The following is a 22,448-nucleotide window of genomic DNA, read 5'->3' on the forward strand; positions in this document are numbered from 1 at the left end:
CCACAGGGCTTAGCCACTCCACACTACAGTCCACCCCATGACTATAGTCACATCTTACCAAGAGGAATATCAGATAATTTGGATTTGGACAGGTCGAGGGATCCATCTTCTTTCCTAGGAGAAGGTACTAAGGGTACATATTCAGATTCATAAGCTCTAATATGTGTTCTTAAATTGTCAACTAATATAGGTTTTACAACTGATAAACCAACACAAACAATAATAATGAGCACAACAAACAGTAATACATATTGGATTAGAGTTTGCATCCACCTGCTAATGCTCAGTCCAAACCAAGTAGAATTTTTTGAGATCCACCCCATCCATTCTCCGGGCTTCTGTTTCATGTCTTCACAGAGCTCCCGGGACTGTTCCGCAGTCTTTCACATTTCACCCATGACTTGCTGTAAGGTGGTGGACACATTTGGAATAGACGTGCAATATGTTTCATCAGGATAGGTAGAATTCAGCCATCCACAAACACCAGTTTCCTTTAACAAAATCATATCTAAGTCTAATCTGCTTTGTAGCGTCATCTTGTATGTGGTCTGTAGCTGTGTTTTGAGGAATCAAACCCTATAACCCAAAAAGAGTTATAAAGCAGGTATGTTTATTTCCAGCGCTGGGGTGCAAGGGGGTTCTCCTCCTAGCTTGCACACTGTATAACTTAACAAGCAGCTACTTATAGTGTAAAGGCATGCATAGGTATAAACACCTACTACATATTCATACCCTATCCCCGCTTTGTATTATAATTAGTTCTGGAAAGTTCGCTCCAGTCTTACGCCTGCGTGGTGCCTCCTGGTAGTCGTGGTCCGGGGTCTTAGGGATGAAGTAGGAAGTCTTCCTTGGGATGAATATGTTTCTTTTTGAACTTTGCGCAGACTTGGTCTCCTCTGGCTGTTTTCAAACTCTTGAACCAAATGCAGCCAGCTTTCTGCATTCCAATGCCTACTTATCAGTAAACTTCTGCTAGCTGGCTCCTTCATTATCAACTTCCAAGATCTTCAAGGCGAACAACAACAAGCTCTAACGAATAATACCAGCCCCCCTTGTCTGCTTTCGCTCATCAATTCCTCCCTGTCTTTTTAACATGGGCAAATTCATTTGCCAGCTCTGTAATTTATCTTTCAAAGGGGAATTGTATGATATTTTGTTGGAAAATTACCCTTTTAATGCATTCTCATGGGCACTAGACATAGAAGTCAAAATTGTTAGTCGTTATAGCATTCTCCAATTCCAAATAAATAACATAGCAGAGAAAACAAAGCTAACTAAAACTAGCATCAAAAGGACAATAATGGGGTGAAACAACTTATTTAGAATGCCAGTCGCAGTAGGGGACCAACTGTTGTTTAGTTGCCTCCAATGATGGTTCACATTTTCTTTTACAAATTGTAATTAAGTCTTGATGTTTCATTAACTGTTTCATTAATTATTTTACCAATGTAAGATTCACTCCAATAGGTATAGGTGATAATACTTATATTATTGTACAATTGCATTTTATCAGCTGATGGGATATGACTGGTGCTAAATAAGAAAAGTCACACCCAACAGTCTTAACAAGTCTTAACAAGACTACAAATACAGAAATTAGAAATTTGAATGATTCTTACTATCCATAACTATCTCGTCTATTACTACAGAGGTACAAGCAGTTCTCAAACACACACAACCCTGGCCCATATATACAAGTACAGTCCTTGGATTAGCATCTAGATGGATCTTAAAGTGACAGATGCTTTGCTCAGTGTCGAGGCAGATATCTTGAGCATCGATTGCATTATTTAGCAAACGAATCCTTGTTCTCATGTAATACAAGATTCTAAATTTACAGTTTGCCATTTCCCATTCAGTATTTGTGCCCATGTTCTATGTTCAGAAGGACAGAATACAGTTTTATCATGGCTTAATCCTAAGGCAATGATGGAGTGGATTACACATATTGCAGAGTTACGTATCGTAAACACAAAGGCTGTGGCTGTATTAGTGATGGGGTCATAGGTGAAATTTACCAGAGTCTACCAGGATTGAAGCTTTCTCTCTAAGCCAGTGGCACTGTCCCAAACCACTTTCCAGATATCGGTGGGAAAGTACCCTCACCACCTTCTCTTATGATTAAGGCGGCTACTGATTGCATCCATAATTGTGCCTGTATACAACTGAGGGCCAAAGAAACGTTTTCTTGGATCACACCGAGTGCATTTCCTATTAATTCATGGTCTTGTTCCCTCTATCTTTTCCCACTTTGGTAACATTTCTGATAGTCAATTCCATTTAGGACCTCCGATCCTGTCTGTAACACTCCTGTTAGGCCCCTTTGTTTTCTGCCCCTGAAGGGCACTTGTTTTCACAGCCAGGTTGTCCAGCCCTCGAAGGATGTTCCTAGGAAATGAGAGCCTGCTGGTTGAATTTCAGAAATATCAGTTTGCATTAAGAGTTCAACATGTTTAAGAGACCATTCTGGGTTGAACAGCATTTGCTATAATATTTATTTTAAATTTGAATGAGAGCCCAATGGTATCATAGGCCCAGAGACAAACCACCTTAACGGTCTGTACTAATGTAAAATTATGCCAACAGTCTAATTCATTAGAAATACAGGTCTTTGTATTCTTATCTGTAGGCGTAGTTGAGATAGTAATTTGGGATGCATTTTTATGGATAGTCCTATTAACCATTCAGCATCCTACTTTGATTTCTCCTCCTACAGACCCCTGAAGCTGTTGAATCCCCTGTTCTCTATCCACATTCCATTCTTGCCTCATATATACTTGATTTTCACGCATATCCACAGATGATAGATTTAAACCCTTTTGATTCAGAATATTTCCCAGGGCTCCAGTATATTCAATAAAAGCTTGAGAACAAGGCCACTCAGTATTCTTTTGGCTAGAGGTACCTTTACCTCCCTGTATTATAATTATTATCATGAGAAAAATAATTTTCCTGGTTGGACTTGCGTGACCTTCCATGGAGATCTATGTGCCTTTTCACTCGGGTGTGATGGATTCATGCATTCTGCTCCTTGATTTTGATTGCTGTGAAGGAGGCAAGGAACATCTGGAATGGTCCTTCTCACTGCAGTTCCAGAGTCCTCTCTGCAAGAGACTTTACATATACATAATCTCCAGGTCGTATGTTATGCACAGGTTCATCCAAACCCATACTTCACGTCTCAGTCTCATGTTTTTCAATCTTTTGGAGCCGTTTGTCCAATGCCACCATGTAGGAGGTCATGATTTCATACACAAATAATGACTGATCTGTTGTACTACTTCTGAGATAAAATATGGTCCCCTATCAGGAGACATAGTTGTTGGAACCCAAAAGCATAGTATCATCTCCCGTATTAATGTTCTGGTTATCTCCTTGTTCTAGCAGGGAATGCCTCCGGCCAACCTGAAAAGGTACCAGTTAATACCAATAAGTATCAACATCCCCCCTGTCTTGGGAGTTCCGAAAAATCAATCCCATTGTTGTCCAGGCCCGTTGCCTCTTCCAATTTGGCCCATTTCTGGTTTGGGGTAATTTTGGGATTAGTCTGGAGGCAAAGGTCACACTGCTGAGCCACTTGTCTCACAATGGTGTATAAATTTCTAGCTGCAATCCCTTTAATTAGGTGTTTATATAAAGCTTCTGCCCCCCCCCCCCCCATGTCTCTTCCTGTGTTCTTTCCTCATCAAAAGCCATGTTAAATAAGGGGGAATGATTAGTTTCCCTTGTGGAGTGAGGACACATCCCACTTTAATATATGAGCCTTCCAGGTCTATTATAAATTTCTGATTATCTGATCTTCCTTGGTATATTCTGGCTTACCTTCTAGGGAGATTCACCTGTCTGGGATCAAAGCCCCTTTTGATTTTACCTCACCTTTGGCTGCCAGTTTTGCCTCTCTGTCTGCCAGCTCATCTCCTCTCCCCAATTCCAAATTCACCTTCTGATGCGCCTTGATGTGCATGATTGTCACTTTCTCAGGTAGCTGGACTGCTTCCAGCAGTCTCAGGATCCCTCTGCATACTTGATTGTTTTGCCCTGGCATGTCTTTTATTGCTTAAGATATAGCTGTTTCCATCCATGAACCAGCCCTCAGCGTCTTCCATGGGACTGTCTTTCAGGTCCGAACGGCTCAAGTATGTGGCCTTGATGGTCTCTAAGCAGTCCTGGTGCACTGGTTCTCCTGTATTCCCACTGAGAAAAGAAGCTGGGTTGATGATGTTAGTAACCACAATTCCCATATCATGTTCCACCATTATAACTTGGTGTTTTAGGAACCTTTGTGGAGAAAGTCAGTGCCCACCTTTCGCTTCCAGACACTAACACAGTCATTTTCTGGCCCAGGGTAAATCTTCATGCCTCCTGGATGTTGAGCATGATGGCTGCAACTGCTCATAAACAGCCAGGCCCTAGGGCAATCCCTTGCTTCTCATGAGAGAAAAGGAAAAATGGCTTACTCACATCTGCAAGTCCTAAGGCCGGGGCCGACATCAGGGCTTTCTTCAGCTGTTCAAAGGCTTGCACAGCCTTTTTGCTCCGTTGGAGATATTTCTGTTCGGTGGTGGTTAGTGCATACAGGAGTTTAACAAGCCGTCTATAGGTATAGATCCATAGCTAACACCACCCAGTCATCCCCAAGAAAGTTTGTAACTCCTTCACTGTTTACAGTCTCAGGGTTTGGTATATTGCCTCTTTTCAGGCCTGTCCCAAAGTTCTACGTCCAGCGCTGATTTCATAGGCCAAATAGATTGCATTATTTGGGCCTTCTTTTAGATACCCGGTATCCCTGGAGCCCCCAAAAGTTTAACAGACTCACCATCCAGGTCATGCAAGCATTGTCTTGGTGGCAATCAGGGTATCATCTACATACTGCAACAGTCTCCCTTCCTCAGGTGGGGCTTCCAGGCCTCAAGATCCTTTGCAAGTTGATTACCAAATATCCAGGTGAGTAGAGTTCTGCACCTGCTTTCAGGGTTTTCCATTCAAATGCAAATATTTTCTGGCTGGCTTCATGGAGAGGGAGGCAAAAGTAGGCATCCTTCAGGTCTAAAACAGTAAGCCAGGTTAGTTCAATTATTAGTACAGTTAACAGGGTATATGAATTTGCCACTACCGGGTAAAGGGTTTTGTTATTTTATTTACAGCCCATAAGTCCCAGGCACATCGGTGGCCCATACCTTGGGGTATACCTGGTTCGTGATTTCTTCGCTGATTTTTCCTTCCATGGGAACACTGACTAAGGATAAACCTATTATTTGCATATACTGCTGGTCATTTACCTCGAGAGTAATCTCTCCCTTTTCAAATTTTATTTTTTCAACTGTTCTAATAAATCTCTCCCCAAAAGTGCCTTCGGGGAGTTGGGCATGTACAAGAATCTGTGGATGCCCCACTGTATTCCCAGTTTATATCGTAGAAGTTCACGAAAATACACCTTTTCACTTTGGCCAGTTGCCCCTTTTACCATGATGTAGACATTTCCTAGGGACATCAAAGGTTAGTTCAAAACTGAATACATTGCCTCTGCGTCAACTAAAATTCTACTTTCTTCTCCTCTTTCCCTGGCTTTATTATAACTAGTGGATTCACTAGGGTGGATTCCCCAGGTCCCCGTCAATCTTCCTCCACATGTTCTACTATTCCTCTTTTAGACTGGTCCAAAACAAAAACCTAGTTGTTGTATTCCTATCCTTGACCCAGGATCCAGTAGTGTTGCAGCACATTATACCCCTCAGTCGATTTAGGAATTCATATGGTGATTTAGAGGCACCTTGTTTACTTGTTTGGGAATGGCCCTTTTCATTCCCTTAGAGAGTCACTTGTGATATACCTGTAATTTTTCTACATGTTTAGATCTGTCTGGATCCCACATTGGTCTTGGATGGGAAAGACTCTTACCAAATCCCCTACACTTTAACAATCAGTTTTGTTTTTTCTTGTTGGTTTGGGTTTTTTTTTTTTTTCCCATCTCATTCTTCCCAGAGAGGTGTCTGTAAAACTGTCAAAGCAGACCTTTCCCTGATGCAGGAAGATACCGGGCTATTCAGGGGGAAACCCGTCTGAGCCGTATCCCATTCCTGTGATGGAGGGGAAGGCTTAAGCAAATCAGATAAATCTTGTTCTGTTCTGGTGTTTGGTGCCTTATTTATTCTAGTGCACCCTTGCTCAATACTGCATGTCACACAACACCACCTCAGTTTACCTTTAAATTGTTATTTTCCCCCTCAAGGGCGAGTACCATAGGGTCCTACAATGACAAATTCCCACTGTCCCTTTGTCACTCTGGATGGTTTTGGAGGGTGAAAAACACTTCATTCCACTTTCCCTCTCTTTAAAAACAACATTAGTTGCAAACCGGTACTGTAATCCTCTTCTTACTCATTGAGCCTCCAGCTCCCCCCACCAATTCCTTCCAGTGCTGTAATATGCACCCTAATGGGCTTGCCCGAGGAAATTCTTGCTCGATTTTTGCCCCCATTATACTACCTTCCGACTCTACCTTTCTCAAACTTCCACAAACCATTTAAACACTTACACATGTCCTGTCTCTTAAGTTTTTAGGGACTTCCCAGAAGACTAGCAACAACAATTCTCCTCTACAGATTACAGACACTCAGGACAATAGAGTGATCTCAACCTAGCTGAATAGCACAATAAAACTTTATAGTAGTCCGAACACGAAATCTGATCCATTCCCGCAGTCTGCAGAATCCTGTCCCTCTGTCTATGCAAACCTTTTGCTTTTACACTTTCAAATTATTCTTTTCTGTAATACAAAACACTTAACTCACATTCTGGGAGGGGAAGGGTTAACTCACACACACGGCACCTAACTCCCATAACTTGTATACCAGGAATGGGGGAAAAGGGAGGGGCACTCTCAGCCCATTTTTCTCCTGTTTTTTTCTTTTCCTTCTTCTATGCTAGGTATTTTAAAATTTCATCCTTTGCAGCCTTCCATCCCAAAGGTCCGAGGTAAATATACCCATTTGCCGGCTCAATGGATGTTTGGAATTAAAAGGCTTCATAGGTGCATTCCTAGAATCAAGACAAACAGGGCTTCTAAACAATTTGCCGGTCTTTCAACATTTTGAGCTCAGTCCGCCTCTGGCTCCTGTCTATGGAGGAAGAACGGCCCCTGCTAAGCTATCCCTCTCAGTTCCGCTGGTACTTTGTTATACATCAAACAATTCACAGAGTATACTTACGACATAAAACACACAATGTATAGCAGTGATCACTCGCTTCGTTTGTCTCCAGCTGCTTCCTTTGCAGGAGAGCAGAACCGCGAATCTGAACTCCACACTCGCTTTGCGCTCAATTGCATGTCTCACGATACCACGCACTCACATACAAACACTCCACATTTTAGGAGAAATTTAAAATGAGCTCTTAATGATGTTAAAATATACACGGTACCGATGCTGAAGATTTGCAATAGGTGTAGAAGATGATCTCATATGCAGCACTCCTGCTTCCTCAGCAAGGAGTACCCAATTCATGACAATATTATAATATAATATTATCTTATCTATAATATCATATATAATACCATAATCCCTTACTCTGCGTTCACCACCTTATGAGAATCTTGGGATTATACCATAATCCCTCACTCTGCATCTCCGTCTAATGAGAATCTTGGGATTATATTTTACCTGGTCCTTTGCTATCACAGCAGGGAGCACCATACCAGACCACAGCAGCGAATTCACTATTTTACCCAGGAGCGGGCAGTGCCACTTCCTCATATCCCCCCTTGTGGACTTATGGGGTCTTGGAAAAATGACCCTAACCCTTCATCATCACATGAGGCATCCCATCAACGATTTACAGACTTGTCCCCTACTACCCTGCAGGTAAATCCAAATTATCACACCATATTATACATAAATCACATACCTGGTCCGCCCGCTGATGGGCTGTCTCTCCCCCCACAGCGATCGGATAGAGATGGGAGATTCTCCGGAGAAATAGCTTACCAGGGCATGCCTTAGAATGTCCCACTCCCCACCGATCCTGCAGTCGGGCAGAAAGGGTGTCCCATCTGGGGTGCCAAATTGTTTTGTGGAATCAAACCCTATAACCCAAAATGAGTTATAAAGCAGGTATGTTTATTTCCAGCAGTGGGGTGCAAGGGAGTTCTCCTCCTACCTTGCACACCGTACACCTTAACCAGCAGCTACTTATAGTGTAAAGACATGCATAGATATAAGCGCCTACTACATATTCATACCCTATCCCCGCTTTGTATTATAATTAGTTCTGGAAAGTTCGCTCCAGTCTTCCATCTTCCAAGGTCTTCAAGGCGAGCAACGCCGGCCTCTAGCGAAGACTCCCAACCCCCCTTGTCTGCTTTCACTCATCAGCTGCAAGTTAAATGAATTAACTACTGTTCTAGTCCAATTAGGTAGAAGTTAGACTTGCCATGTTAGATTTTCTATATATAATTGATTATTCGTTATGACTGTCCAAGAACCCCAAAATGCCTTCATTGTCAATTCTATTCTCATCACTGGTGTATAATAGCTTGGCCAGGCAAAAAGATGCTGATCTTTTTGCATAGAATTCCACATTCGTGGCTGCCTTTTAACTCTATGCCTTTGTGTTTGCTTTAATGATTGAACAAAGTTAAAGGCTATAGTAGGACACAAACTTGGAATGCATAGGGTGCATTCCAATCCATCACAATAGGGTTGAATGCAATCAGATATTTGACCATCAGAACATACCCATACAGTTTCAGGTCATGCAGGTAGCATTAAGGTACTACATGTACTGTTTACTATTTCATTGAGATGATCATGTCCATTTAGATAATGTTGAAAAGGGACACGACATTGTTTGGCCCATGGTTTGGGCTTGTTATTAGAGATGACATTATATGTCCATCTGTTAACCTTTTTGGGTGCTACCTTTGTTATACAATCTGACCTCATCTTAGGGATTAGAGCACTATAATTATAACACAAACATACACTTCTTAGAGCATGGTAAAGGTCTGAGATTAACCATATCCATGGATGATCATCAATATTAGAACAAGTTATTTTATTGTTACAATTCCATAATTGGACTGGCCCTGACAGCATCGTAATCAGGGGGCTTTGTCCCCATTCTGTAAAACGGATTCTATGATCAGTGATGGTCCACATACAGGGGACATTATTAGATCGTGGACTACATTTGGATCCCTGATTAGAGGGAAATTCAATACACTAGTTAGCTTGTACTGGAATATTATATTTGAAGGAAATGAGTAAGACCCAGAATGGTCGAGAAGGCTGGTCAAGCCAGGGAACCTCAGTACAATCAATAGTTAATTTTACTTTGTTGCCTAGAATTTCATCCAGTTCTCAAGCGCAGTTGCAGTTAGTCCATGTGTTGGAGTAATTAAGACCTGGGGAGTAAGTATAATGTTTGTAGATGATACATCCCCATGGTATTGATATGGTATTATTTTCTATTTTCCATAAATCTAGTAATGCTCCTTCTAGGTCAAGGGGAATAACTATAAAAGGGAGTCCCTCTGCAGGTGTTATTGGCAGCATCAGACAAGTGGTCCTCTGAGTCCAATTCATCATTCTAAGAAATCCTTGTAACAAATTAAAGACTGTATTTTCTTCTATCATACCTAAGGTTTTCTGTGGAGGCAACGCCAAGCATATGGAAGATTAATTGGGACTAAGATAAAGCATGAAGCTGGTACCAAGCATATCAGAATAAACATTATTAAAAAGACCAGATGTTCTGCACTCGACACACAGGATAGCAAATCCTGAATGTGTGAGAAGGCCAGGCTGGGAAAAAACGCCTGGAAATAAGTGAATTGGAGATATGGCTGAAAACAGTCACGAGAGTGTGGAATAGACAAAACCAAAAACATCCTGTTTGCCTGAAGGTCGGAAAACTGAGGAACTGTATAAACATCTGCCTGAATGAGAGAAGCCAGTAGAAGAAGCAGTAGTAGTACTTTCTTAATATGACTCCTGTATTCTGTGCTGATTAAAAGAATATAGTCAGAGAAAACTACGAGGTCTGCATCTTCTTCATCGCTGCAGTTTTCTTGTTTTGTGGATTATAATCTCTATGGAACACACACATAATTACTATACCTAAAATAAAAACACATATAAAACTTATAACTGCTTGCTTAAAACTATTTATGGTTATACTTATCAATTAATGGTATAAACAAAACAACAACAATAACTAAACAGTTAAGCTCAGAGCACATTCAAGATTCAATCATTCCGGGTCCAGCTGGTACAGAAAGTCATCATCACTTCTTATGATGGAGTGTATAAATCTTGGTTCATGTTTCTTCATATTTTTCCAGTTTATCTGTAAATTAAAAACAAGAAATTTTTGCTTGGTTCTATTAACCAGCTGTTATTGGGTTAGAAAGGAGGCAGTATCCAGCAAGTGCTGATTTGGTGGATCTTTCCAGAGCTATCTTTGTCTTCCCAAACATAATTTTTTTTTTTGGAGTTGCTAATACCATAGCTACTGTTGCCCCACATAGAAGCCAGTAGAATCTTCTCCAGTTATGCTATCCATTTTTGGGATTAAAGTTTTAGAGGAGGGAGAGAAGGCTTGCATTTTTGGACAGCCTTCTCCACTCCATCTATTATTTAATTGATAAATAGTATCGTATAATCATAAGTGCCACCCAGATTCGTGGGTCTTTGCAAACCACTTAACCAACCCATTAGTTTGTTCCATGATCCCATTGGCTTGGGGATAATATGGAGTGTGAAATACCCACTGGATACTTTCCTCCTTATCCCAGTCTTGTACCACTTTAGCTGAAAAATGTGACCTGTTATCACTATGGATCTCTTTCAGGAAGGGGAAGCACACTAAACCATTCCTTCAGGCTATGCAGTGTTTTCCCAAGTGGCAGGTGCAACAGCTGTAGCTACTGTAATTCCAGAAATGACTTATACTCCTACTAATATATATTTCTTTCCTCCCAAGGGTCGCAGCGGGCCTACATAATCAATTTGCCACGTGTGCCATAATGTTTTCTTATCTTGAATATGCAGAGGAGGTGCTTTACTTAGATGGTCCCGATGTAGTTGATTTAGCTGCAAGGGACATTGTGAACAAGCACTTACTATTTGTTTACACATCTTTACTGATACAAGACATACTCGGGCTATACCTTCTTGGTACAGATCAACTCCTCCAGAGTGGCCTCATTTTACACACAACCATTCAAGTAAGTGTTCCCATTCATTGTTTTCAATCTGTTGTAATCTTGTAAGGCTTGTTAATTTGTTGATTAAAATGAGCAGCAATGGAATCTGACGGATCATGTCCTTTTACCCACCCCACATATAGTGTTCTCTGCTTTCCTATCTCTAATAATTGCTTCCAGCTGTCAGTCTGCCAGATGGGAGTTCTATTTACTTGCCATTCATTAGATGCCCAGTGGCCTATCCACTCGGTAGCCCCCTTAAAAACTGTGTATGAATTGGCATAAATATAATTAGCACCATGCTGTGCAGCTAACGGTACAGCCCTTAATTCCCACACCTGTGCACTTCCTTGATTTGTTTTGCTCACTCTATTCCCTGTGGACACTTCCAAGGCTACAGCTTTATACATCCATTCATTATTCTGCCTATAAGATGAAGCATCAGTGAACCACACTCCTTGGAGATGGCTATCTTCTTCTAAAGGAGAGGCTTCTTGAATTGGGGGTGGTCTGCTCGGCAGGGTTTGGAACAACAAACAACCTGGCCTTGAACACCTCCAGGGATGGGGCATCCACAACCTCCCTGGGCAACCTGTTCCAGTGTCTCACCACTCTCATGGTGAAGAAATTCTTCCTAATGTCTAGTCTAAAACCTGTTTGTGGCTTTTCTTCAATGACGGCTTTTCACATTCTATCCCTTTCCTGAGATAGAGGGCAACGCCTCCACTCCTCCTTCCCGGTCTGTCTCTCCTGAACAGCCTGTAGCCATCGATAGCCATGTTCCAGTCATGGGACATACTGTCTATATCTTTTTGCAACTTAGACACCTTGACATCACCTTCTGTGAAAGGCATAATATCATTGATACCTTCTAGATAAGCATGCCACTTACAGACCACAGGCTTCTGAGCATCGCCACCTGGTGGCACTGTGCCTTTGTGAACTTTAGTCCAAATCCAAAAGACGAAAAGGTCCTTGAATTATGACATTCTGTTCTTTTCTTGTATTTTCCACTTGTTTTACTGCCCATACCAATGACAGTAAGCCCTTTTCAAGGTCTGAATACCTCATTTCAGTATCATTGAAAGAGTGGAAGCTAAACTCCAGTGGTCTTTTGAGTCCCTGCGTCCCTTTTTGCCATATATTGCAATGAGAACCGTGTTCACTGAACCCCCATTCTACCTGGATAGGGTCAGTTAGATGTATGAGATGTATGGGTCCTATTTGTCGAAATAACCTCAGTTCTTGTACTAATAATTCTAGTGCATTTTGGTGTTGTTCTGCCCATTGCCATGATTTTCCTTCTCTGAGTAAATTGCATAAGGGATGAGCAACAATAGAAAAGCTGGGGATATGTTTGCATCAATAGTCCAAAGTTCCCAGGATTTGCTGCAGCTCCTTTAAATTATATGGATTCTGCCCCTTCTCTGTTTTTTTTTCCAGGGCATCAGAAGAAATGGACACAGCTCCTTTATCCATCAGACCTCTGAAAATTTGACTTTCTATGCAGGTTCTTGACACGTAGATGGAGGAATGTCCAGTTCCAGGGTTATTAATTTTTCCCCATGTGCTTTCCATGGTACGCTTGACCTCTTCTGAGTTCTCTCCCCCTATTAACATGTCATTGATGTATTGATATTTTGTGACTCCCGGTGAGATGGGGATTTTTGCCAAAACCTTGGCTAGTGCATTATGAGCAATAGTAGGGGAATGTTTATAGCCTTGGGGTAACCAATTAAATACACACTGGACCCCTTTCCAAGTAAAAGCAAACCAAGCTCTGTCACATTCTTGTAGTGGGATCATAAAAAACATGTCCTTTACATCTAGGGCTGCCATCCATGTATGGGAGGGCCCCTGAATTTGAGTTACCAGTTCTGAGATACTTGGCACTGCAGCAGTTAAAGGTGCAGTGTCAGCATTCAGTTGCCAATAATCAATTGCAAGCCCACTGTCCGTTAGGTTTTTTTACTGGCCAGATAGGGGAACTGTAGGGAAAGTGTTCTCGAGAGAAAACACCTCTCTCCTCCAAATCAGTTACCACCTCATCAATGCCTGAAGTTGCAGCAGATGGTAGAGGATACTGTTTTATGTTTGTAAGTTTTGAAGAGGGCAAAGGCATAGATATCTCTAATAAATTTATTGATTTAGATACAAGGGTATGCTCATCAGTTTGGATGGCAAAGCTCCACACTGACCCATCTGGGAGTTTCCACATTTTACCGTACAATACATCGAATCCCAACATATTAACATTAGCAGCCCTGACCAGTACTTCAGTATGAGGTTATTTCTTTTCACCTGGGAGCCATAAAGCTATTTTCACTGTGGGACATTCATTTACAATTCTGTCAGTTCCTGTAAATTTTATTTTACAGCAACTGAGGTGTAAATTTAAGCGCTCTGCGTTTTTTGCAGTAATTACTGACATATGAGCACCAGTATCAATAAGGAAGTTTGCACAAAATTTATTTGGTCCTATCAGAATGGCAATGACAGGTTTATGTTGTTTATTAGAGAGCCATTGTATAGCTAGTACCCGTCAGGTAGGGTGGCTCACAGCCCTCCCTGGGGATATGCGTTCTTTTGTCTGGGTATTTTCTAAGTCAATTAGATCCTGCAGCCGAGCTGTAGGCTCCATGTTAGCAGGAACCAGTTCATCTATGGCGGTTTGACTTTTCCCAGCTAAATTGGTTTTTTGTCTTAGTGACTGTACTAGAGTCCAGAGGTCCAACATGGTTATGCCATACAGTAACTGATGTGGCACCCCCAGCTGTAAAGCTCTTCGCCAGAGATTGTTGCATTCTTTAATGAACTTTGGTTTAAGCTCTGGCCGAGGTTTGGGGGCAGAGATCTGGCAAACCTGCCTAGGAGTTCCTGATGGTTTCTCAGTGTTTAATCTGACCCAACACATATGACATCCATAATTCACTACATCTTGTACAAACTCACTCCAGGTAGGGATATGTTGAATTCCACTACCGGAGTGTCCCACTCCAGAAGTGCAATAAGGGTCTGCAATTGTCTCACGAGCAGTGCAAATTTTATCTTGGATGTTAGCCACATATGTTTTTAGGCTATCCGAGAGGGCACAGATGAAAAGTTAATCTCGCTGGATCAATAGGGGCTAGCACTGGGGATTTTCGTGATGTATTTGGTTTACCAGGAGACTTAATTTTTCTTGTAATTTTTCTTAATTTTTCTTTTCTGTTTTTCAGCCAAAGCCAATAGCAACTTAAGTTCTTTTTTCTCTCTTTGTAAGTTTTGGTTTTCAATCATGAGCGTTTCTAATTGTGTCCCCATTTTCTCTCTGCTTTCCCTTTCAAGGTTCAGGAGGGTTTTCAGTACTTCATTCTCTGATTTCAGGGAAGCCCACTCTACATTTGTAGTTAGCTCAGGCTAAAGGGGTTTGTTAGTATGGTTAGTTTCCTTTTCTAGGCAAGATAAGCAAGCCCTCAGTACAGGACAGGCAATTCCCTTGCCTTTGCCTTTTTTAACCTTTTGTTCACTTACACATGGTTCTATACAATCTACCAGCTTATCCTCATACTTCCAAAACTTTTTAGCCCATTCAGTATCCTCTTGGGATGATGTACACTTATACCTTTGCAGCAGTTTATCCATGGTAACCCTGCTCACTGTGCCAATTTTCTGTCACGATAAAAAGGTGAGATTCGGACAGGTGGCTAAGGAGGCCCTCCTGTTGAGTCACAAGGTTCAAAATGGAACCCCTCACTTTCTAAATGCCCCTCAGAAAAGATGTCTAGGTGCGGCTGGATCAATCTCTAGTCCCAGACTAGATTGACGGTTTATGTCTACAGGGTTATGTGTGCATGCTTAAATGTGTTTTGCCGCAAGTCAGAATCTGGTTGCCTGTGAGGGTCTCCTTAGAGACTGGTACTCACAGGGTTAATAAGTGTGGGTTGCAGCCCAAACAGGGCTGGCAGCAAAGCCCTTCAGGGAGACAATTTCAAAATGCTGAGGTGATAAGTAATTTAATTAGAGCGACAGATAAAAACAAATACAGGATTACTGTGATAAATTCACTGCTGCATTTTAGTGCTATAAATACTTATGACCAGCTAACACTTAGCGCACATATATATATGTGTACGTGTGTATATATATATGAAGCAAGTAACAATAAAAAAATTGAGTTAGTAGTTATTTTCCTGGGACAACATCCAACAAGAGTCAGAGTTGCACAATTCTTACCAACATGTCACTCCTTTTGGGGGAGCTCAGTCCCTGCTTTTGGGAGTGTCTGCATTTTATCTGAAGCAACACCAGGCTGTGAGGCCTCCGGCTCACCCCAGGTGTCACTTAGTTGATATGAATGTCACACCACCACCCAATCTATCTGTTCTACCAGATGCAGTTGTCTGTTGCTGGCTGCTGCCTTTGCCAACAGCTTCTTTTTTTTTGTAAAAATCAAGCTTACTTTATAAAACAAGCTAGCCTTTGCCAACTCACAATGCCAATCCACACTACATTCTTAGAACAGATTTTTCTCCTATAGTTTTTAAGCACAGGATGGAAGAAGTGCATCTTCCAGCATACAACTTCTGCTAATTTTAACCAAAAACACGACTATTCATTTGCATGCTGGTTCCACTGAAACCAACTAAAGTTTTGCCATAGATTTCAACAGTATTTTCATCACATTAAACTTTGTCTCACATAATCCCAATCTGTGATGTGGAACTGTCCAGTTGACTTAAAGTGTATCAGGAAAAATTCTTATAAAGACACTAATGGGTTCCATTTAACTAAAAAACTGATGGTTATTACAATTTATAACCAGTCAACGTGAACAAGAAAGACTAGCCATAAACCCAGATATGTGTATTGGAAGTGAAATGCAGGCATGCTTTCTCATCTGTCTGGTGCTACTAAGAGTTTCAGCCACATCTATTAAATAATTCATAGCACTTTTTCATAAAACACTGGTTAGTAGGTGCTTTGTAACACCCATGTGAAAGAGAATATCCTTAAAACTTCCCAGAAAGGAGCATACAAGGTGAGCATAACAGTTCAGGAAGAATCTTTCTTACATGTTGTCATGGTTCAGCACCAAGCCAGTAACAAAGAACAACGCAGTCACTAGGCTTAGCCCTAAGCCCCTAAAAAAGAACCAAGGTCATTGAAAAAAGAAAAGGTACAACACATGGGTTGGGATAAAAACAGTTTAATAGAACAGTAAAGGAAGAGAAAATAAAACAACAATAATAAGAGTAAAAGAACATACAAAAGGAGTGATACATCATGCAAAGTTGTTCACCAACTGGAGACCAACACCCAATAACTCCTGATCCGGAATCCCAAGTTGTGGACCTGCAGCATGGAAACTGCAACGCAGAAACTGCAGAAAACCAAAAAATGCACTACGAAACCCCAAACTCAGTCCAGCTGCTCCAAGACACCCAGAGCACTGTTGCCCCGCTGACCACCCCCCTTATATAGAACCATAGAATGGTTTGGGTTGGAAGGGACTTTAAAGATCATCCAGTTCTAACCCCTCTGCCATGGGTAGGGACACCTCCCATCAGACCAGTCTGTTCAAGGCCCCATCTAACCTGGCCTTGAACACCTCCAGGGATGGGGCAGCCACAACTTCCCTGGGAAACCTGTTCCAGTGCCTCACCACCTTCATCATGAAGAATTTCTTCCTAATGTCTAACCTAAATCTTCCCCTCTCCAATTTAAAGCCATTCCCCCTCGGCCTATCACTACAAGCCTCTGTAAAAATTCCCTCCCCAGATTTCTTGTAGGCCCCCTTCAGGTACTGGAAGGTCACTATAAGGTCTCCCCTCTGCCTTCTCTTTTCCAGGCTGAACAATTCTCTCAGCCTGTCCTCATATGAGAGGTGCTCCAGCCCTCTGACCATCTTTGTGGCCCTCCTTTGGACCCATTCCAACAGTTCCATATCCTTCTTATTTTGGGGATTCCAGAACTGGACACAGGACTCCAGGTGGGGTCTCATGAGAATGGAGTAGAGGAGCAGAATCACCTCCCTTGACCTGCTGGCCACGCTTCTTTTGATGCAGCCCAGGATACGGTTGGCCTTCTAGACTGCAAGCGCATATTGCCAGCTCATGTCAAGCTTCTCATCAATCAGCATCCCCAAGGCTGTACTGGGACCAGTGCTGTTTAATATTTTCATTGATGATATAGACAGCAAGATCAAGTGTACCCTGAGCAAGTTTGCAGATGACACCAAGCTGAGTGGTGCAGTTGCCACACCAGAAGGACGGGATGTCATCCAGAGCAACCTGGACAAGCTGGAGAAGTGGGCCTGTGTGAATCTCATGAGGTTCAAAGATTCAACTAAACCAGTAGAAAGAATTTCTGTTAAAATAAAACATCTATCATCTATGTCCTTTTAAACACAGAAAACCTTTTGGCATATGTCCCAAATAAGTCTGCATTCTACTGGAACACAAGTATCCCAGAGGTAACATTTTTAAAGATATGAACAGATACCACGGTCTAAACCAAAAGTGCCTCCATGCCAAAAGGGAAAATTTGCTTTTAACTATTACTGCAGTTACCTCTGAAAACAAGAGTCACTATCTGGATGAGTTATAGCCACTAATATCTGTTCACATTTATGAAGGCTGCAATCAAATCCTGAAATTTGAAACTGATGAACAAAAATAGTGACCTCATATCAACAGATGAGGAGAAGTCTGAGGTATCTTCCTTTTCTGGCTGATGTATCTGTAGAAGCCCTTCTTTGTTAGTCTTCACTTCCCTTGCTAAGTTCAGCTCCAGCTGCGCCTTGGCCTTCCTGACCCCATCCCTACACAATCGGGCAGCATCCCTAGACTCTTCCCAGGTTCCCTGCCCCTGCTTGCACTGCCTGTGCAGTTCCCTCTTGCTCTTCAGTTTGACCAGCAGGTGTCGACTCAGCCATGCAGGTCTCTTCCCTTCCCTGCCTGATTTCCTACATCTGGGGACTGAGAGTTCTTACACTTTAAAGAAAACATCCTTAAAGGATGTGGAAGCCATCAACAGTAACATGGTTAGTAACATAAGAGATTTTCTTTCTCAGGTTTTCTCGATTCCTAGAGTGGTAGGAGAAAAAGGTTGCATAAAAGGTATTTACTGAAGAGGACATAGAAACCAGAATCTCCTTGATATGGGTGACAGGGATCCAGATACTGTATGAGACTATAAAATATGGCCTGTACGTTGAACACCTTATGGTCCTAGAATGTTTTCTGGAGTCAGATTAGAGGGAGATGCATCATTTTTTGTGCCAGGTATTTTAAGAGGAGACAATATCTTCTGAAAATGGCATTACACAGAATGTAGAAAGAATAAGCAGAACTTGTTTCTATAGGACCTATCTCAGCTGAATCTGGCTCATAGATCCATTAGTATGGAATCAGGAAAAAAAAAAAACCTAACCCTCTCTCAAAATAGACCAAATATCTCCACAAGCAAATTCAAGGGGAAATCTGTGATGTACGGTAGCATCTCTCAGAAGTGAGTGAAGATTACATCTTAAAAATGTATTTTTATTTTTCAAGAAGATTTAATGATGTTCAGACAATCAGTACACAAATTAAATTTTATCCAGAATTCCTACTAGAACCTACTGAACTAAAGAGGGAGGTGTGGGGCAGAAACAGAATTATCATTCAAATCTTAAGTGTATCTCTCTCAAACTTTCCTTACTGCAGTCTAAGTGGACATACGCATGAGTTGCCATCATGAACTTACTGCTCAGCGCCTGAGCCACTGTAACTGAGCAGCCACATGCACGTCATTATTTCCAACGTAAAAACCCACAGGGCGATGTAAACACTACCAGCACAGAGGTTTACAAGTAAACCCAGTTGGATCATATATCTGTTCCCCCTGAGAGAGGGGCATGAGAGCTACAAAATCAATATGGTTAAACAAGTGGTTTTGGCAGCTGGCAATATGCAATCTTGAGACATTTTCAATGTAAAATTTGTTTTAAAAGAAAAGCACGAAATCAACTTTATTCCATTTCATTTCAAAACTCAGAAGTGGAGAATTAAATTGCATAGCTTTGCAAATTTAACACTTCTGTCTGACCAATCGACAACATAAGGCATTGTAAGCCCAGATGCCAGTAGTGTTACTGACACCCAACTGCATGCCATACAGCAGAGAGTCTCTGGATGCACTCTGAACTTAAGAATGCTTTATATTTAGCCCTTTGTACATACTATGTTATGTATGTGCAGATATGTTAAAAGAGATGGGGCTATAATTAAAAAAAAAACCAACAAAAAACTCTGGGAATTATGCTGAAATCCTACTAAAAATTCTTCAATGGGTCCCCCTGCTATTCACCTGTGATGCCTAAAAGAATGGCTCTTTCTTAATCATGACTGAGATCCTAGATGTTAGACATGTAATGCTTGGATGAAAACATTATTAGGATTGCAGTAATCACAGACAGAATAAATAAAAGTGATAGATTGTATTATCAATATACCTTGCAAGTATAAAGGAAATGCTGCAATAAACAAAAGAGCAAATAAGTAGATGAACAACTGCTTGACAGTGCAACTCAGCAGCCACTTTTCAAGAGTTGCAGTTTTGAACAAATGCAGTGGAATCACAGTGGATATCAGAATAAGGATTTTGTAAACTGTGCAGATCAATTAAGATGTTACAGATTACAACTAGTAGCCTTGATTTCATACAGTATATAGCTCCAATTCCAAAGTCGTTTATAAATAGTCACACAAAAGGTATTCTAATTATTTGAAAGAAAGAAAAAATAATTTGAAGGAGTGCTGAGAAGGTAAGAAACAGTCCAAGTTAAACTTGGAAAAATTTTGGTAAGCTTTGATACAAGAGTCTCAATCACCTAAAGCAGTATCATATAGAGATCTTTGACAGAAAATTCCTATATACTTTTGTATGACAGAAACTCTCCCTCCACATTTAAAACAGTAATACTTCAGATTTAAAAAAGAAAAAAGTAATGTTTTTCAGCTTTCAATAAATAGCCAAGAAATCTCCGTTAATGCTGCTGTGCTCTAACAGAGTATTTTAGTTCCAACCATTCTGAACTGAAACATCTCCATAAGTTGTAAATTAAAGTCTCTCGAAAGGATTATAGCTTTTGATTTCAGTCTGCGTATCTTTAATGTCCTTACTGCAGATTTCTGACATGCCATTTGTAAAGTTACTGGTTTTATACCCACTTGGGGTAGAATCTAAGGAACAGTCAAATATTTTCTCCAAGTCTTCCAAATTAATTTCTTAGACAAGGTTTCTTACAATAGCAGTTCAACACATTTCCTACATTAAAAAACAAACAAACAAAAAACGACACAACAAATCAAAGCAAAACAAAGAAAAAAAAACAAAAAAACCCCAAACATCCTCCAAAACCCTCAACCCAACTGAGTTCTAATAAAGGCTTATAATGGCGAGCTTTATTAGGAGGGAATCATCACATTCTCTACAGAAAAAAAATAGAAGATTACATAACAGAGAAGGATTTACTAAGCGATTATGGGCATTAAACAGATGTCCTTCATAATGCTGAAGCCGATGACATTGATAACATCATTGAATGTGGAGATGAAAATAGGTTACTGTAACCCTATCTGTACTTTTTAGTGCATCTCACAGGGAATGTCTTTTTAGACTGCTCAAAATATTAACTAACAGGTCATTGCTTAAATTCAGCAATAGATTTATCAAAGTAAATAGGAATGCATGGAAAACAGTATTTTCCAATAAACACTTAAAATATGTAATGAAGCAATGTAAACATTTTAACACATCAGTAATCTGTTACTTAGATAATGACAAAAGCATCTGATCAGATACATGAAGGACATCAGACTGGAAAATAAATACAAAAGTCAATCAGCAAGCAAGTTCTCAGAAATAAAGTTTACCTTTGAGCCATCCAAACTTATTATCCTGTAGACATTTCTTGTGCTGTCATAGAAGTAGGACACAGTAACAGCATGCATGCTGGTGGGAACCCATTTCTTCTTAGTGTTTGAGTCAATCTGGAAGACATGAGCTCGGGTGCTGAAGATGGGTTGTTCCCTAAAGTACAGAGAGTAAGAGTCATGAATCTGATTTGTACATAATATTGTTGCACACAAGTTCTGCCAGTTGTGCCCACTGGGATGTACACATTTAACTTTGCATGATAAAGTTTTCCTAAGAACTTCTGTATGTGTTGCTGCATTGAGCAGATAAGTGCATTAATATACAAACGTAAGCAAAATGCAAGCCTTCTAAAGCAGAAATCAGCACCCAGCTGTAGAGTCAGATAAAGATAGTCACCTCTAAATATAGATTCAGCCCTGTCCCATCACCTCCCCAGCCCTCACTCTCCATCTATCCCTTTAAACTGATCAGCATCATTATATGTGTAACTTCATCTCATTATACTGCATGTTGCAGAATATGTACTACTTCAAACTCCCACCTTCACAAAAATCTTTTAATACTCTGATTATTCTAATCAATCTTAGGCCATAATCTGAAACTGAACTGACTGATTCAATGCAATTATTCTAAAACTAAGATTAATTAGGGTCAGGAACATGTGTTGTGAAACCCTCATTCTTTGGAGCTTCATATCTGAACATTTTCATAGCAACACTAAATATGTATAGCATACATGGTTCAAAGTTAACTGCTTAGAAAATAAAATTATGAACAGTAAAAAAAAAATTCCATACTGTAGAGTTTACAACTTATATTTCCCTATGATCATTATCAAGACATATAGCATTGCATAGAAATCTAAAAATATTTTAGTATCTCTAAGATGGTTGTCAGTTTAAATTTCGCTTAATTTATACTGACAAACAGATTTCTGCTTTCTTCCGGGAATACTGTCATCAAATCCCAAAGATATTAAGTGACTGAGAGCAGCCCTGCGGAGAAGGACTTGGGGGTGCTGATTGATGAGAAGCTTGACATGAGCCAGCAATGTGCGCTCACAGCCCAGAAGGCCAACTGTGTCCTGGGCTGCATCAAAAGAAGTGTGGCCAGCAGGTCAAGGGAGGTGATTATGCCCTTTTACTCCACTCTCATGAGACCCCACCTGGAGTCCTGTGTCCAGTTCTGGAATCCCCAAAATAAGAAGGATATGGAACTGTTGGAAAGGATCCAGAGGAGGTCACAAAGATGATCAGAGGGCTGGAGCACCTCCCATATGAGGACGGGCTGAGAGAGTTGGTGTTGTTCAGCCTGGAGAAGAGAAGGCCGAGGGGAAACCTTA

At 40.9% G+C, this 22,448-nt stretch overlaps 1 protein-coding gene across 1 annotated transcript in view; it reads right to left on the reverse strand.

The window, feature by feature from the left end:
• LOC128850250 (homer protein homolog 1-like) overlaps positions 1 to 21,264 on the reverse strand; it is a 94,020-nt gene extending 72,756 nt beyond the window's left edge. Inside the window, exon 1 of the mRNA XM_054053247.1 lies at positions 21,103 to 21,264. Within this exon, the coding sequence (XP_053909222.1) occupies positions 21,103 to 21,180 (78 nt within the window). The 5' untranslated portion in view covers positions 21,181 to 21,264. The remainder of the gene's footprint in view (positions 1 to 21,102) is intronic.
• Between the last annotated feature and the right edge of the window lie 1,184 nt (positions 21,265 to 22,448).

The sequence above is a fragment of the Cuculus canorus genome, chromosome W (genome assembly GCF_017976375.1).
Source record: "Cuculus canorus isolate bCucCan1 chromosome W, bCucCan1.pri, whole genome shotgun sequence".
Taxonomy (NCBI): domain Eukaryota; kingdom Metazoa; phylum Chordata; class Aves; order Cuculiformes; family Cuculidae; genus Cuculus; species Cuculus canorus.